General features: G+C 43.2%; 1 protein-coding gene across 1 annotated transcript; it reads right to left on the bottom strand.

The window, feature by feature from the left end:
* Nucleotides 1-1,480: 1,480 nt before the first annotated feature.
* Nucleotides 1,481-15,453, bottom strand: zmp:0000000529 (WD repeat-containing protein 20). Its single transcript, XM_061782123.1, has 4 exons — nucleotides 14,380-15,453; nucleotides 11,376-11,558; nucleotides 8,781-10,166; nucleotides 1,481-3,046 (listed from the first exon to the last, which is right to left on the bottom strand). Exons 1-4 carry the CDS (start codon nucleotides 14,791-14,793, stop codon nucleotides 2,999-3,001), a joined length of 2,031 nt encoding a protein of 676 aa, XP_061638107.1. The 5' UTR covers nucleotides 14,794-15,453; the 3' UTR covers nucleotides 1,481-2,998.
* Nucleotides 15,454-16,664: the final 1,211 nt, after the last annotated feature.

Below are 16,664 nucleotides of genomic sequence, written 5' to 3'. Positions count from 1 at the left end.
CTAAATATCATACAAACATCATTCTACCCCCGAACAGTGGAAAGCAGCGAGGTTGGGCTGGACAATAGGGACGCTCAGTTGGGGCTAGTAGCCGCTAGCTTGATGACAGAAAAACCACGCGGAGACGGTTTCCATAATCCAACGCGAAATGCAAATTTGAATTGTTACAGTAAAAAAGACGGTCATCTTTTTTAATGTGTTGTGGTGAATCTCCGGGTATGAGAAAGCGTTCACGTTGAGTGGAAGCAAAAATCAGGTTTGTTGAGCAAGCCTTTGTGTCATAACAGCTGTTTTCATGGTCAGATTCACTATGAGCCCAGCACCGAAAATCTCAAAACACCAGTTTATAAAATCTCGCATCTGTGGACCTACTCTTTACCGTCCCTAAACCTTGTTTCACTAAGGTTTGAATTGTACAGCTACTTCCTCCTACCTATACTTGGTGTAACTTTTTGTCCACCAGATGGCCCTCTTATCTTTGAATCAACCGAACTGCAAAGGTATGAATGAGTCTGGATTTGACCCACCAAATGGCGATGTTAGCTTTAATGTTACACAAGCAAGTCCCGTTTATGGCTCATCTCATAGCTTACCCAGAGGACGTATTGCCCTGTTCCCTAGTCAGTGAGCAGGTTCTGTTGGGTATGAGGCCTTCCGTCAAGCAGGGATCACAGAACATACTCTATGTTCCATGGGTGTTAAGATTTGTTCAACAAGTGTCCCTAAACCACTGTCACATCGTGGTGTTTACATATGAGTATTATCTAATCAACTGTAGAGTGGCCAGATGACTATGAGGAGTACCATCAGGTGCTTATTTGCAACGTTGGCCTCATATGTACAAAGGTACTTTAAACCAACAGTTCTCCCCTGTTGTCACCCTTGATCTCCATTTTCCCATTTCCTCCGCATCTTGCGAATTATGTCACGGCCCACTTTCATATAAGTTAACGTTTGTGTTAAAAAATAGCCTCTGAAAACGTATGTAAAGTACATATTTAAATCCCACTTCAAATGAGTTTGCTGTACCGCCGAAGGCATATTGCTTGCCATGACGTCCGCCAACCAAAGGCTGAGCTGCACTGTATTTGTTTGCAGTGTAAGCTAGTGGCTAGAGAACCAGTAACGTTTGTCACTTTCCTACTACGTTTTGTGTGGGAACTTAGTAAGAAAAAATCTCTATAGGAATACATGATGTAATTTTTTATTAGCTGTCTGCGACCCACTTTTGGTCCTGACCCACCAGTTGAGAATCACTGCTTTAAACAGCGTGTTAGGTAGTTTACACAATTTAGAAGTCGCATTGCATGTCATGACTTTTATAAAAATAATCATTCTCGTCCTCATCACGTGCTCTACGTTCACAGTATCATGTTTAGTATCCAAAAGGAAATCAAGGAAGGCCATTACAACAGCTTCCTGGTCTGGAACGAGAGAAAAAGACACGAATGACGTCATCGTGGCGAGTGACACACAAACATACTTGGCTCATTTTTATTGTCGCTGCAAAGCATAAATCACAGGAGACTTTCATTCAAATGTTTTATCTGTTCATGTATGTTTTCAGAGAAGTCCACTGCGTGGCGAGTTAGAGGGGCCATGAATTGTTTTTGTGTGTGCAAATTATTGCAAGAGGAAATTCAGGTGCAACACTACCAAGGAGTATCAGAGCCACATTGGAAAGGAAAAAACAAAATACTATTAAAATTAAGATCTAATATTACAAGAAAAAAGAAGGGTTTCGTGAGGGATGGTAAAGTGTAAGACATTATCCATTTTCTGCCCAAAAAAGTGGACTTCTTGTCAAAGAATTTCATTTTTCCCAAAAAGTGACTTTCCTTGAAAAAACTAGACCATTTTGACAAAGAATTCCACTAATCATAAAACTGCAACTTTGAACTGAAACTTGAAACATATGCCTTTTCTTGGGGAAAAAACACCCACAAAGAATTCATCAAACAATTGCGAAGAAATATTTTCTTGAAAAATTTGACTTTTCTTGAAAAATGCAGTATATTTTCAAGAACCACACCTTGACTATTATAGAATTAGCGCTTGCCTTTACCTTTTGAGAAAATTTAAAAAAATAATAATAATCCCTCGGGACATCTCAGGTTTGTGTATTTTTTCCCTCTTAAAATTACACCCCCTCCCACCCCCCAAAAAACTAACTTTTCACTTACTAAAATATAACTTTTTTCAAACCGTCGGTTTTCCTGGAAAACAAAAACATGTAATTATAAAAGAGCAACTTCTAATAGGACAGTTTTTCCTCTAAGAATTAAATTTACCTTTCTCTCGAAAAACTGACTTATTCACATGGGTGGGGGGGGGAATTTCAATTTATTAAAAAAAAAAAAGCAATCCTTTTCACTAAGATTTGCATCTTTTATTCTTGGGAAAAATAAAAAATGTTTTAAATGTCCTTTCTCCAAAAAGATAGCAACTTTTTTTTTTTCTTGAAATAAAGATTCTTGTAAAACCATTGAGTTTTTTTTTCTTGTCTTCATTCTCATAGAGTAATAGTATCATCGTTTTTCTCTTTCCAAAGAGTGCCTAATGCTCCTTCGTGCAACACAAATGAGTGTGAGATACACGCGATGCTACACCGCCAGCGACTGTGTGTATGTTTTGTGCGAGTGGTCATGTTACTTGGACCAGAGTGTGACAACGCCTCTTTCAGAGCCCGTCGAAGCATCTCAAGCACATCCGGCGTGAACTTAAGAGACGGTGACATCATGACATAACTCCCTAAAAGACATTCAGTGTTCCCATTTACAATGTGTTCACTTGCTTCCTGTACAGCCTCCTCACCGTTAAGAGTACTTAGACTATTTACAGTATAAATTACTACACAGTCTCACGATAAAATACATTAAAATACAGCTGGCCGTGGCTTCTGTGAGATGAGTGGACGGTAATACTGCAGCGGTGAGGTGGCCTGGTCTTGATGGTTGCCCTCCATTTTGGGATGGTATGAGGAGGGATGAAGGTCTCGCTATACCACCGTGCCACTTGGAGAGTTTCCATTCTGTGCTGTCAAGTTCTGCAATAAAAGACACAAAAACATATAAGTTAGATGGCGAGAAGTGACAGATCGTACTTTAGTGTTCATTAAAAGTTGTTGCCATGCTCCGCCCATGAAATGACTGAAAATTCAAATGTTTAGCAATTTGTAGTAGTATACTGTATGTGCTTCAAATTTTGTAGCAATCTGTAGGATGATGCCTGGAAATGGCCAAAATGACCCTAAAATGCCCACTTCAAATGAAAATGGCAAGGGCTAATGTCATGTTCGTCTGCTCAACAGCACCTCTTCTGGCAAGAGTGGTGCTCTCCCTTTTGCCTCAACAGATTTTTGCTAAAAAGACCTAATTCCCAATTTTCCTAATTCCTAATTTTATCAATTAATATGCCAACCAGTCAAGTATGAAGTCATGAACAATTTTATTTATTTGATGGAATTTATTGTAAAGGAAATACATTTCTCATCTGAAAAAGTTTTCTAAAAAAAGGATTATGGTATTTAAAAAGTACAACTTATTTTCCTAAAAAATGTCTTTTGTACAAAAAATAAAAAAACCTACTTTTATCTTGGAAATGTTTTCGGGAAAGAAAACCCCCCCAATATTTTGGAATATGACTATTGTAAAAAATAAAATAAAATACATGTCCTAAAAATGTTTAAGAAATAGAAGTGCGACATAAAAAGACCTAGAAGAATTATGTACATTTCCTTGGGGGGAAAAAAAGACTTTTTCCAGCAATAAAATGACTCAGAAAAAAACAATACTTTCATCTTAAACGACAAGAGATGGTTAGATCCCACACAGTACCTTGACTTTGGAGTTCACTTTTTAATTTCTGTGGTGGTTGTTCTGTCTTTTGTTACCATTCGTTTCTTCAATTTATCATCAATTTTCATCCTGTGGCCACATCTAGGGACGTTGGTTACAGTTCCGTGGATCTTAAATTTCTGAATAATATGTGGAACTGTCGTCACATGAACATAAAGCTGCTTGAAAATCGTTCCTATAGCCTTTACCTTTACCTTTTTTTTTCCATCAACATAGGGGTGCCAACAATTTTGTCCATGTGTGTAGGCAATTCTAATCACTTATTTGTGTCAATTATTCATGGGAATTTGCTATTCGCTAAAAAGAGACATTCACAACAAAAAAAGAAAAGGAAAATTACAGATTTTTGGGGGGCGAAGACGGGGTGAAACGTCTTGAAAAACTTCCTTTTGTCCAAAAACTGAATTTGCTTGAAAAATCTCAATTAAAAAAAAAAGAAAATACACCATTTTGTCAAAACAGAAAATATGACTGTTTTTACAAGATTATGATTTAGTACCACTTAAAAATACAACTTAATCTAATTGTTCACTATTTAATGTAAAGTATGAATGTTTTGACCAAGCTTTTCTGTTGGCTTCCTTGTGTATCTTATGTCATTAGGTGTCCAAATGGTTTAGGGGCCATTTGCGGATGCTGACCATTTTTTTGCAGCCTGCGGCATATAAAATAATTCACAATTGACAGTTTGGTCATTTACCCGCATTCTACTACTTAATTTCTACACACTTTGGCATGGCAGGAGAAGAGAAGTAGAAAGTCATTCTCATATCTCACGTCAATGTTTTCCACCAATCACTCATCACTAAAATAGTAACATAATTTCTATTTATGATCCCCTGGTAAAAGATAATTTAGTCAGAGCAGCAAATAGCGTGAATCATTATTGTTTACTGATAGACCAATTATCGGCCAGGCCGATATGTGGCATTTTGCCGTACATCGGCCTTTTTTTAATACGACCACCGATAATTTAATACAGGTGTATTTTGACTCTGATGCAGCCACAGTGAGCCGCTCTCTCTGTGACTTCTCTCTCCAGCACTGTCCCACCTGATTGGTTATCCTGGCACAGTCCCTGCATAGGAAACACCCAATCAGCACGAAGTAAAAGCCGTGCAATGCATGCACAATCAGTCCAGGGAGCATGTATATGTTTCAAAAGTAAGTTAAATATAGATATAATCCACAATTATTTTTTGTAAAAAAAAGTTTACTCAAGAGTGATAAAACCTATCAGCATCTGACACATCTTGCTATATTTTTTTATATATTTAGTGACTATACAATACATTCCCACACTGGATCACTTGGTGGCGCACTAAAATGATGTAGCAGAAATGACGTATTTTACCTACGAACAAGAAGGCCCATACATAGACAGCGCGCAGGTCGAGTGAGCCATAGCGAAAGGAGAAAGCAATTGAAGCAACGTGTCACAGAACCCCCCAAAAAATCCAAGACACTGGTGGAAAAGTGGATTCTACCTGTGCTTGGGCATCGAGAATCGATTGGAACCGGGACTAACATTCTGGTTCTCCAGGAATCGTTCAAATTTAAAACATTTTGGTGCCTAACGTCCGCCGACACCGAAGAAGGAAGTGGCGAAAACCAACGAAGAACGCGCACGAAGACGTGCTTGTGCCCAATGAGCAGTCGCCTCAGTGTAACACTTGGAATAAGATTATAATGTGCAAAGGAGGCTTTCACGATGTGTAGAAGTCTGACGTGCTATGCTGCGGGCTGCAAAGAAAATGGATGTTCATAATTTGGACACCCTTTATTAAAACCATGCAAACTTTTTGGAACCAGGCCCCTAAAAGAATCAGAATCGAGAATCGTTTGGAACCGTAATCGAAATTAGGACCCGGAATCGGGACCGGAATCGCTCAAAATCAAACGATCCCCAACCCTACTAACAAGTTAAAAGGTGGATTGCACTCTTACACTGATGGTTTTTAGTGTTTGTTTTAGTGTTCAAAACAACATAAGAGCTGATGACAGACAAAAATAAAATATACATTATTTTACCATACTGGAAAGAAAGTAGAAACAGTGGCATTACAAGCTTAACATTGAGCTAAAACTTCACCAAAGGTCAAACTAGCAACTTTACATCACAATGAATTAGGACAACATTCACATAAACATCTCACAGTAACACAAACACTAACCTTATGCCTCATCGGTGGGTAGGTAAAGGAATCAACGTTTTACAGAGCATTTGGTTCCCTTCATTACTCTTTTTCATGCAGTCTCATTTTACTTTCCTTTTCACTGATGTCGTGTGAAGTTACCTTTTGTGCCAAAATGCCGAGTTCCACTGCATGTCCTTCAAAATAAAAGGCTACATGCTCAAAAGTCAAGTTAAAACTTGCACATATAAACCATTTGATGTAATAAAACTGTCACAAATAGCTATTTAAACAATGCTATATTTAACTTTTAGCTGAATTATTAATTATTGACTATTAAGTCAATTGGGGCAGCACGGTGGACGACTGGTTAGAGCGTCTGCCTCACAGTTCTGAGGACCGGGGTTCAATCCCCGGCCCCGCCTGTGTGGAGTTTGCATGTTCTCCCCGTGCCTGCGTGGGTTTCCTCCCACATCCCAAAAACATGCATGCTAGGTTAATTGACGACTCTAAATTGCCCGTCAGTGTGAATGTGAGTGCGAATGATTGTTTGTTTGTATGTGCCCTGCGATTGGCTGGCAACCAGTTCGGGGTGTACGCCGCCTCCTGCCTGATGCTAGCTGGGATAGGCTCCAGCATGCCTGCGACCCTAGTGAGGAGAAGCGGCTCAGAAAATGTATGGATGGATGGAAGTCAATTGGGTTGGTTACACAACACATTGTCTTTTAGTTCATGGGTTTGATACTGATACTGGTTATAAAGAACCCTGAGTCAAATGTTCATTTTAGTCTATGCTGTGGTCTCCTAAGAAATGGATGGTCATAATTTGTACACGCCTTATTTAAACCTTGCAAACTTTTTTGACCCTGCCCCCTAAAAGAATCGGAATCGAGAATCGTTTGGAACCAGAATCCAAATGAGGAACCTGAATTGGGACCAGAATCGCTCCAATTCAAACGATGCCCTACCATAATCCTACCACAAAGAAAAAGCCTGCTCGTTGTTCGGCTGTATTATTTTTCTATTTATATCTATATATATCTATTTGTATCTATTTATATCTGTTGGCCTGTTATTTTGTTGTTCAAAGTTATTCTCCGCGAAAACGCTGTTCCCACCAGACCTATGTAACAAGTGTACTGAATCACCAAATAATTTCCTTCGATGTTTTGGGACTGCATGAAACGAGAGCTTATCAATTAGCATGGCTTTGACATAGTTTTCGCCTATCCACTCCTTGTCCTCCCTTCATGACACTTTTTTTAGAAGCATGGTAAGAAGTGCAGCTTATTCCCTACCATGGAGGCGATGATGAGTGACTTATAATGCGTCGCAAAGAGAACTTTCGCCTCGTGGCTTGGCAGCCAAGGGGCGTAATAAAAGAGCATGCACCAAAAAAACTGTTCAATGTGAACGCTAGATCCCCCCCCTCCAATATCCGGAACAATCAGTATTATGGCCGCAACGAGTCAATGTTCAGTGATTTCCGTAACAAAATACTGACGTTCCGTAACATTTGGCAGCTCTTAAAGACATTTAAATGAAGTGTTGGGAGTTTTTATTGTCAAATTTTGACGCTATTTTCCTTCTCACCGCAAAACAAGTATCACCTCCGGTTATCGGCCTCCTAGACTACTAATATTCAGTATCGGTATCAGCCCTGATTAAAAAAAAAAAAACATATCTGTGTATTACTATTATTGTTTACTCTTAGTTACTGCTCCATGTCGAAGTCAGCTTTGTACAGACTACTCGTTTTGATTCTGAATGTGGAGATTGGATTCAGCTGCAGTTGAGCACAGAGGCAGATCAATTCTAGTGGTATACAGGGCCTGGGCCACCCAAACATCGTGAACAATCCTTGACTTTTGGCTTCATCGACAGGCTTTTTTTCCTTAATACATATAATATGTGACCCTCCAGCATGAAACCGATCGGCAGTCGCACGGCCGTGTTTTGCACTATATACAGTTTCTGAAAAGGCATTAAAAATTATTTTCAATGATGTATATATTGTGGTAATCGAGTAAAGTTTGGTTAAGGTATGTCCGTTTAAAGAGAGGAAACGCCGCTTCAGCGTTAGCCTAGCAACAAGGGACTGTATTGCGGCCTTGTTGGTTCATACTTGTAATGACGTACAGTACATTTGAATTAAATCCGTGGCTGCAGAGAACCCCAAGCTTTCTGTTGATACCAGACATGATGTGGTTTTCCATGTTATGCACACGGCAGCAGCCGATCAGTGTAGTTGATTTCTCACCATTGTCTGACTTTTCTCATGGAGATTTTGCTGTGCCCTCCCAACAGAATTCACATCAATTCCAACTGGTAAATGATCTTTACTTATTTTTCTGGTATTTGAATCACATCTGAATTTATTTATTTTTTTAGTCAATGCTTTATGGCTTCAGCTCAAAACATGGTCATGCGACTTCCGATCTGTTTCGTGCTGGAGGCTCACCTATAAGACTGTATACAATTGCTTTGCATATCGTGTTGAATAAAATACATGTGTAGAATGTCAAAGTGGTCCTGGCATCTTTCAATTTTTCTCTATGTGGCCCTTGGAAGAAAAAGTATGGACACCCTTGTTATCAAGTGTTATGAAATGTGCTCTTTTAACAAAATGCCATCAAATCAAATTGATTTGATGCTACTCAGGCTTTCACCTTCCAATTGGGATAAAAATAAAGACCTGGTAACTTTAGCAACCAGCCTGCCGATTGCGGTGGAAAAAATGTGGATAAGCTCCTATACACTGCAGTCCAGTGACCATGCCAGTACGTACCGCCTTGCCAGGCCTGGCCCATGTGCAGATGAGCCCCTCTTGGCACGCTGTGATGATGCAGTCGTCCATGAAGACAAGCACGGTGAGTCTCTCGTGGGCGATCTTTTTGCACACCAGCGGCTCCAGTAGTGGCACCTCGTGCATGCGTGGGCACAGTGTGGTGCCCAGAACCTTGGCGGCATCCAGGCGCCCACTGCCTCGCGGAGCCACGTTGATCTTATCGTTACTCTTGCTGATATTACCCAGGCTGTGGTAGCGCTTGTGTTCTTTCTCCACCCCACCGCCCACCCCCGACTTGTCCAACTTGCGCTCCTGGAGGGAAAGTGTAGCAAATCGGCCGATGCTGAACGGCGCGGTACTACCTGGGCCACCACCCACGGTACCAGTTCCACTTACTGTTCCACCAGTGCCACCCTCTGTGGCACCCTGGCTCTTGGAGGTGTTTGCGACTGCTGGGTGGGGAAGAGAGTTAGACCGGGATAGGGAGCGAGGGAGCGGGAGAGGCAGCGTGGGTGGGTTGGAAGTGCCCACAACGGGCGGATGGTGGTGGCCCTCCACGCCGCCAACCCCGGAGTTGGGCAGCGCGGGTCCAAACGTGTTGGTAAAGGCGCGGGAAAGCGGCAGCCGAGGGTACAGCACGTCGTCTGTGAGGTCCCACAAACAGAATTGGGTGTCCTGCCCCACGGATCCGAATCGGTAGGTGACTGCCGCCGAGCTGCCACCCTTGGAGCTGTGCCGGGAGAGCCGTGACAGGGTGCTGCTGGTGCGCACCCGCCCGAAGTGCGAGGCGGTATTGTTGGGTGCCCCACCCTGGTGGAGGTCCTCCTCACTTCCACTGAGCTCCATGGGCTCCTCATCCTCCAGGGAGGTGGTGAAGGGGTCGAACGCCACCACGTTGACCCAGGACTTGTGTCCGTGCCCGCGGGCCACCACCCGGCTCTCGGCGAAGGACCACACGGTAACCAGGTCGTCCTCGCCGCCTGTGGCCAGGTACTTCCCATCTGGGCTCCAGGAAACGCACAGCAGGCCTCCAAAGTAACTCCGCATCACACCCTGGAGCTCCATCGAATCAAAGTGGAAGACCCGCAGGCAGCCGTCCTGACCCACGCAGGCCACGTGGACCCCGTCGGGTGAGAAGGAGAACTCGTTGAGGCCGCCCTCGCCCACGGCCCACCGTAGAAGGGGGTTTCGGGGTGTCTTGGTCTTGCAGGCGTACACGGCGAAGCCCTCACCCTGGCGCAGAAGTGAGTATTGAGGCGCAGCGGTGCCGCACGAGTGTTCCACGTTGTAGAGGTACAAGTGGCCGCTGGCGTGAGAGGCCAGGAACAGGTTCTCAGACTTGGGGAGCCATTTCAGACATGTCACCTTGGATTTGTCGATTAGACGCTGAGATAGATAGAAAATAGAAGATAAAATGGATGCTTGTTGGAAACATGCAGGTCGAAACACTAATTTGAACGCTTAACCCTCATTTGAAACACTAAACAGCAACGTGACAAGATTTCCCAAAAACTACAGTCTGTCAAAATGCGCAGTCTGGTTGGAACAGCCACTTCAATCAGAGTAAAACGCAGTAAGAATTTAGAAAATTGGATGATGGGTTCCAGAGAAATTTAGTTTTTGTGTCGGAAACAAATTGCCTTTTTGGGGAACGTTTTTGGGTAATATTTCCTGTACAAAATCTGGTTTAAAAAAAAAAATAATACAATAAAATAAAAAAACTTAAAATTAAGAGTAAAACAGTAAAACATTATTTCTCTACATATCTCCTCAACAGTCTCATTTCATCTGCTACTCGAGGAACCCATTCTCAGATTGGCTGACAAGTTTCAATTAAAAATATCCAACAATTGGTCATAAAGGCGGAAATTCCCAGAGGCTGAGGTAAAAATTCAAACGCCGTCATTTGGGCTTAAAACTCAACTTAACTAGCGCAAATGGAACGTCACTTATGAAAAGAGCAATGTGAGCAGTAACATAAGTAAGGGACTTCAGCAATCAATTGTTTTTTCGTTAATTTATTTGTTATGGAGGAGGTGTTTGAAGTGCTAATTCCATGTTCTTAGAAAATTACACAAATATGGTGGCCACTTGTCACATTGATACTTTAAAACACTAAGTGGCTTGAAACACTACAGCAATCTTGAAACCATACTGTGAAACCCTGGTTTGAAATGCTAATTTGAACCCCTAATCCTTGTTTGAAAACCTAGCCTCAGTTGGAAACCCTAAAGGCTTCTTTATACTCGCGCGGACTGCGACCGCGCTGATGTCACTGCGGCTGTTCCACGCGTAGTTTGCCTTTATACTCGAGCACAACCCACGCGCGCTGTTTTGAAAGTGTGCTGCAGAGGTGCAGAGGTGCTGCGCGGGGTAATTCATCGGTCACGTGATGCAATGCGGGCGTTGTCGGCCACGCGACCGCAGGAGTATAAAGAGGCCTTAACTCTTGGGTTAACTCTTGAAACCCTAATTTGAGACCCTAACCCACATTTGAAACCCTAACCCTTGGCTTGAAACCTTAATCCGAGCTTGAAACCATAAACCAAGTTTAAAACCCTATTTTGAAACCTTGTCTTCAACCGCGTTCCGTACCTCCTCATTGAAGAGCTTGCTGGTCTCCTTCTTGATGGGGTCCAGGTACTGCACCTGTCCAGCCGAGAAGCCCACAATGAGCGCCACACTATCGGCTGACGCCGAGTACTGGTTGAAGTCGTGACACGTAGGCTGCGTGCCCTTGTAAATCCTCTTGTCGATTGGCTTGCTCAGGTCCACCGCCTGGCGCACACACACAGAAGTAGTTTGAGAACACACGCGATGACAGTAAATAAATGTATTGTGTCTTGAAACCATAACCCAGGAGTGGATACCCTAATTTGAAACCCTGAGCCTGTCTTAAAACCCTAAACATTGTTTGAAAACCTACTTTGAAACATTAAGCCTGGTTTAAATCTATAACCCAGGATTGGATACCCTAAATTCAAACCATAACTCTGGCCTTAAATCCCGACTTTGAAACCTTGACTTGAAGTCCTAACACGGTTTTGAACCCTAAACATTGATTGAAACCCTACTTTGAAACTTAAGCCTGGCTTAAAACCCTTATTCGTCTGAAACCATTACCCAGCATTGGATAACCTAACACCAATATTTGAAACTAACCTTGGATTTGAAGCCCTAACCGTTGTTTGAAACCTTAAATTGTCCTAATTGTTGGGCATCGAGAATCGAGAACCGTTTGGAACCGGGACTAACATTCCGGTTCTGCCGGAATCGTTCGGCTCACAGTTTCGATGCCTACAGTCTGCCGACCCCGAAGACAAAAGGGGCAACAATAAAGGAAGAAGAACGTGCCCAAAGACATGCTTTTGCCCGACGGTGGCAGTGAACAAAAGTGTTTCTTAACCTTGTTAAAATAAATGACCAGTTGCCTCAGTGCAACACTTGGAATACGATTATACTGTGCAAAGGAGGCTTTCGCCATGTGTAGAAGTCTGACGTGCTCCCTCCCGCTCCAAGCCTCAGCCTACAGCGCACGGAACTACAGTGAAGTCAATTGGGTGAGTGTGAAACAATAAAATACTGGATGTCTATGCCAACATTGAGGCAGCTAACAAGTTAAACGGTGGGTTGCACTCTTGCACTGATGGTTTTAGCATTTCTTTTAGCCTTCCAACCAACGTAAGACCTGATGACAGACAAAAATAAAATATAAATTACATATAGTAACTACTGGAGAAAAAGTAGAAACAGTCGCATTACAAGCTTAACAGTGAGTAAAACTTCACCAAAGGTCAAACTAGCAACTTTACATCACAATGAATTGGGACACAATTGACATAAACGTTGTCTGACAGTATCACAAACACTAACCTTATGCCTCATCGGTGGGTAGGTAAAGGAATCGTTTTACAGAGCATTTGGTTCCATTCATTACCCTTTTTCATGCCGTCTCGTTTTACCTTCGTTTTTACTGGTGTCGTGTGAAGTTACCTTTCATGCCAAAATGATGAGTTCCAGTGCATATCCTTCACAATAAAAGGCTTCATGCTTGAAACAGGAAGTCAAGTTAAAACTTCCACATATGAACTATTTGAAATATTAAAACAGTTGCAAATAATTATTTTAACAATGCTATATTTAACTTTTAGCCGAAACATTAATTAATGAATATTAAGTGAATTGGGTTAGTCACACACACATTGCCTTTTAGTTCGTAGGTTTAATATTGATACTGGTTATAAAGAACTCTGAGTCAAATGGCTGTTCAAAATTTGTACACCTCTTGTTTAAACCGCGCAAATATTTTTGACCCAGCCGCCTAAAATAATTGGAATCGGGAATCGTTTGGAACCGGAATCAAAATGAGGAACCGGGAATGGAATCACTCAAATTCAAACAATGCCCAACCCTAGTCCGAACACTAGATTTAATGATTGGATAATCTAATACGAAACCCTAACCCAGGTTTAAAAGCCCTACCTCTGTCTTAAACCCAAAATTGAAACCTTATCATTTTTCACTTAAAGTCCCTAACCCTGTCTTGAAACCCTAATTTGACACCTTAGACATTGTTTACACATATTGTTTACAGAACCCTACTTTCAAATGCCAAGGCTGGTTTGAAACCCTACTTTGAAACAAAAACCCTACCTTGAAGCCTAACCCTTGTTTAAAAACATAACCCAGGATTGGATACCATAATTTGAAACCCCAACTCTGGCCTTGAAACACAACTTTGAATCCCTAACCCTAGTTTGAAATCTTAGCTTGGAAGTCCCAACCCTGTCTCGAAACCCTACTTTGAAGCCATAAGACTGGCTTGAAACCCTTCCCCTTGTTGTAATCAAGACCGAGGATTATATAGACTAACATGAAACCCTAACCTTGGATTTGAAACCCTAACCTAACCTTGAAACCCCAACTCTAACTTGAGGGCCACTCCTTACCCTGTCACGAAACTCTAATTTGAAACCCTAAACATTGTTTAAAATCCTACTTTGGAACTTTTCAACGCAGGCTTGAAAACCACATTAAAACACTAAGCCTCGCTTGTAGCCCTAACCTTGGGTTTGAAACCCTAACCTAACCGTGAAACCCTAACCCTAGCTTGAAACTGTCACTATTGTTTGAAACCATAACCTATATTTGGATACACTCATTTGAAACCAGTCTGAAGACCTAAACCTTGTTTGAAACCTTAACCCTAGCCATTATTTGAAACACTGAAGGCGTTTTAGGCTATTGCCTGACTTAAACTTGGTGAGATGACTCAGAAGCGTATCTTCTTGACATCTTGCTTCTCCTCAACCACCTTGACCACCTCTGACCATCTTCAACACTCATCCCCTAAGGGCCTCCAAACACAGTACTTTTGTTGCCTTCTTGAGTATTAACTCGACTTGTAGCATCAAGTGACACCATACACAACCAAGTTATATTAAATGTGGTGTTGTTTAACAGCTAACAACTACATTAGCTCGTCTAAAAGCCGTGAAATGTAAGCTACGTGCTAGCCTAGTTAGCATGCGAGGCTAAAGCCGACCGTCCACTAAGATCCGGTGACGCGGGCGAAGAGGGCCGTCCAGCCGGGGCTCACCTTTTTAATGTTAGTGTACGTGTAGAAATAAAGCTCCCTTCCGATGTTGAAGCACACCCGCTCCGACTCGTCGCCCGGGTCTTCGGGTTGGAGCTTGACCATGGAGACCCGCACCGGCGGAAGGAAGCCCGCCGGGGAGGAGTTGGCTGCGGCATTCGACGATGAGGCGACAACGGCGGCTGCGGCAGCGGCTGCGGCGGCGGCACCAGGCCCCTGGAGCAGCCCGACCCCTCCGCCAGGTATCGGGCCGGTTCCAGTCGCCGGGCCCAGCGTGGCCCCGGCGGAGGGACCCCTTGGCAGCCCGCCCCGCTGCTGCGAATCAGACAGGGTGAGCAGCTTGTAGAAGCCCTCTCTGGTCCGGAACTGCGATTTAATCTCATTGATATCCTTCAGAGCGCCGCCATCTCCGGCCATTTTCAGTCCACACAAGCCGCTCAGTAAAGTCTTGACCTGGAAACAATAACGCCGCGATAATAATTCACCCCCCAATCCCAACAACAACAAAAAAAGAAAGAAAATACTAGATCATAAACGGGCGCGGCGGGGGCGAGCAGCCGCGCTCAGCTAGGCCGACCAGCGCTGCTAGTGTGGCCCGCTGCATTTTACTACAGCACCGGCCACCGGAGAGCCGCTGGCCGAAGACTGAAGCCCGACGACAGAGAGCCCCTGTGAACGGGCGACGGCGTCATTCTCGAACTGCTCCCTGCCGCCCTCCACGAGGTGTGAGCGGAAATGTGCCGGCCCGCTTGCTCCCTGTCTGGTGGTACAGCTGCGCACTGACAGGAATGTCGAGTAAAGATGAGGCACATGGGCCTCGTTTTGGACCTCATCCTCCCACTTTCACGTTATTGAAAGGGATCACGAACTACCTACCTATCAGTTGCTTGAAACCCTACTTTGAACCCCAAACACTTGTTTGAACACCTAACCCTGACTCTAAACCTACTTTAGACGGTAATCCTTCCTCGAAACCGTACTTTAAAACCATGACCATTTCAAACCCTTAACCCTCATTTGAAACATCCATCCATTTACTGAGCCGCTTCTCCTCACAAGGGTCGCGGGCGTGCTGGAGCCTATCCCAGCTGTCATCGGGCAGGAGGCGGGGTACACCCTGAACTGGTTGCCAGCCAATCGCAGGGCACATACAAACAAACACCCATTCGCACTCACACCTACGGGCAATTTAGAGTCTCCAATTCATGCATGTTTTTGGGATGTGGGAGGAAACCGGAGTGCCCGGAGAAAACCCACGCAGGCACGGGGAGAACATGCAAACTCCACACAGGCGGGGCCGGGGATTGAACCCGGGTCCTCAGAACTGTGAGGCTGACGCTCTAACCAGTCGACCACCGTGCCGCCTTCATTTGAAACACCAAAAGTTGAAACTGAAGCTGAAGCTTTGTTTTCCGATGTAGTGTTTAATTCGCCCAACAGATGGGTTTAGCGCTACACCTTAGGTTGAATAGGTGCTTGGTCGACAGCAGGAGTCCCCAACATTGATAGCCACCTCGAGGACCACATGGACCACTCCGTGTTCCTGTTCTAAAAGTAGCTCCTCAGTGATAGAGCATTGTGACTTCCTATGAATGTTATAGAAGTGATCATTTCATTAAAGTAAACACAGAGATGTAAAGTAATAAAGTGTTGCGTATTGATATTTATCTGTTTCTTAACTTTTTAAGATTTAAGATTTATTAATCACATCATATAATTAAAGGTTATTTGAGCAAATTTGTTATTTCAAAAGTGTGTATCAAATTGGTATTGCCCTTTGCATTAATTGAAACACAAGAAGTAGCTCTCAGTTTCACAAAGATTGGTGACCCCTGCATTATGGGAGCGTTCGGGTCATTGTCCATGCACACAAAATTGACTGAAAAGATTGTAGAAAAGCCCATAGATAAGAGCCATCCACTTTTATATGATATTGGCTGAGAAACCTCGTTTTCATGGCTTTTTATAGCAGTAGCCTATGCAAATTTGCCAAGCAAAGATATGCAAGCAAAGCTTCTGTACAATAGTAGCACCCAAGACTTGCCTTAAATACGCAGTGAAGGACAAATATGTCCCAAATCCATCCACATGGCCTGACCTGATGGGATGTATTTGACCGACAACTTGGCTGAGAAACCTTGTTTTTGTGGCTTTTTATAGCAGTAGCCTATGCAAGTTTGCCAAGCAAAGGTATGCAGCAAAGGTTTGTACAACAGCAGCACCCAGGACTTGCCTTAAATACGCAGTGAAGGACAAATATGTCTCAAATCCATCCACGTGGCCTGGCC

Source organism: Phyllopteryx taeniolatus, chromosome 8 (genome assembly GCF_024500385.1).
Source record: "Phyllopteryx taeniolatus isolate TA_2022b chromosome 8, UOR_Ptae_1.2, whole genome shotgun sequence".
In the NCBI taxonomy this organism is placed as follows: Eukaryota; Metazoa; Chordata; class Actinopteri; order Syngnathiformes; family Syngnathidae; genus Phyllopteryx; species Phyllopteryx taeniolatus.
This window is presented reverse-complemented; position numbering and strand designations above follow the sequence as displayed.

Excerpts from the sequence above, each read along its gene's own strand:
- zmp:0000000529 (XM_061782123.1), bottom strand. The coding sequence starts at position 14,793 with ATGGCCGGAGATGGCGGCGCTCTGAAGGATATCAATGAGATTAAATCG. Across the intron at positions 11,559-14,379 it reads CGTACACTAACATTAAAAAG|GCGGTGGACCTGAGCAAGCC; the intron begins GTGAGCCCCGGC and ends TGTGTGCGCCAG. Across the intron at positions 10,167-11,375 it reads GCAAGCTCTTCAATGAGGAG|CGTCTAATCGACAAATCCAA; the intron begins GTACGGAACGCG and ends TATCTATCTCAG.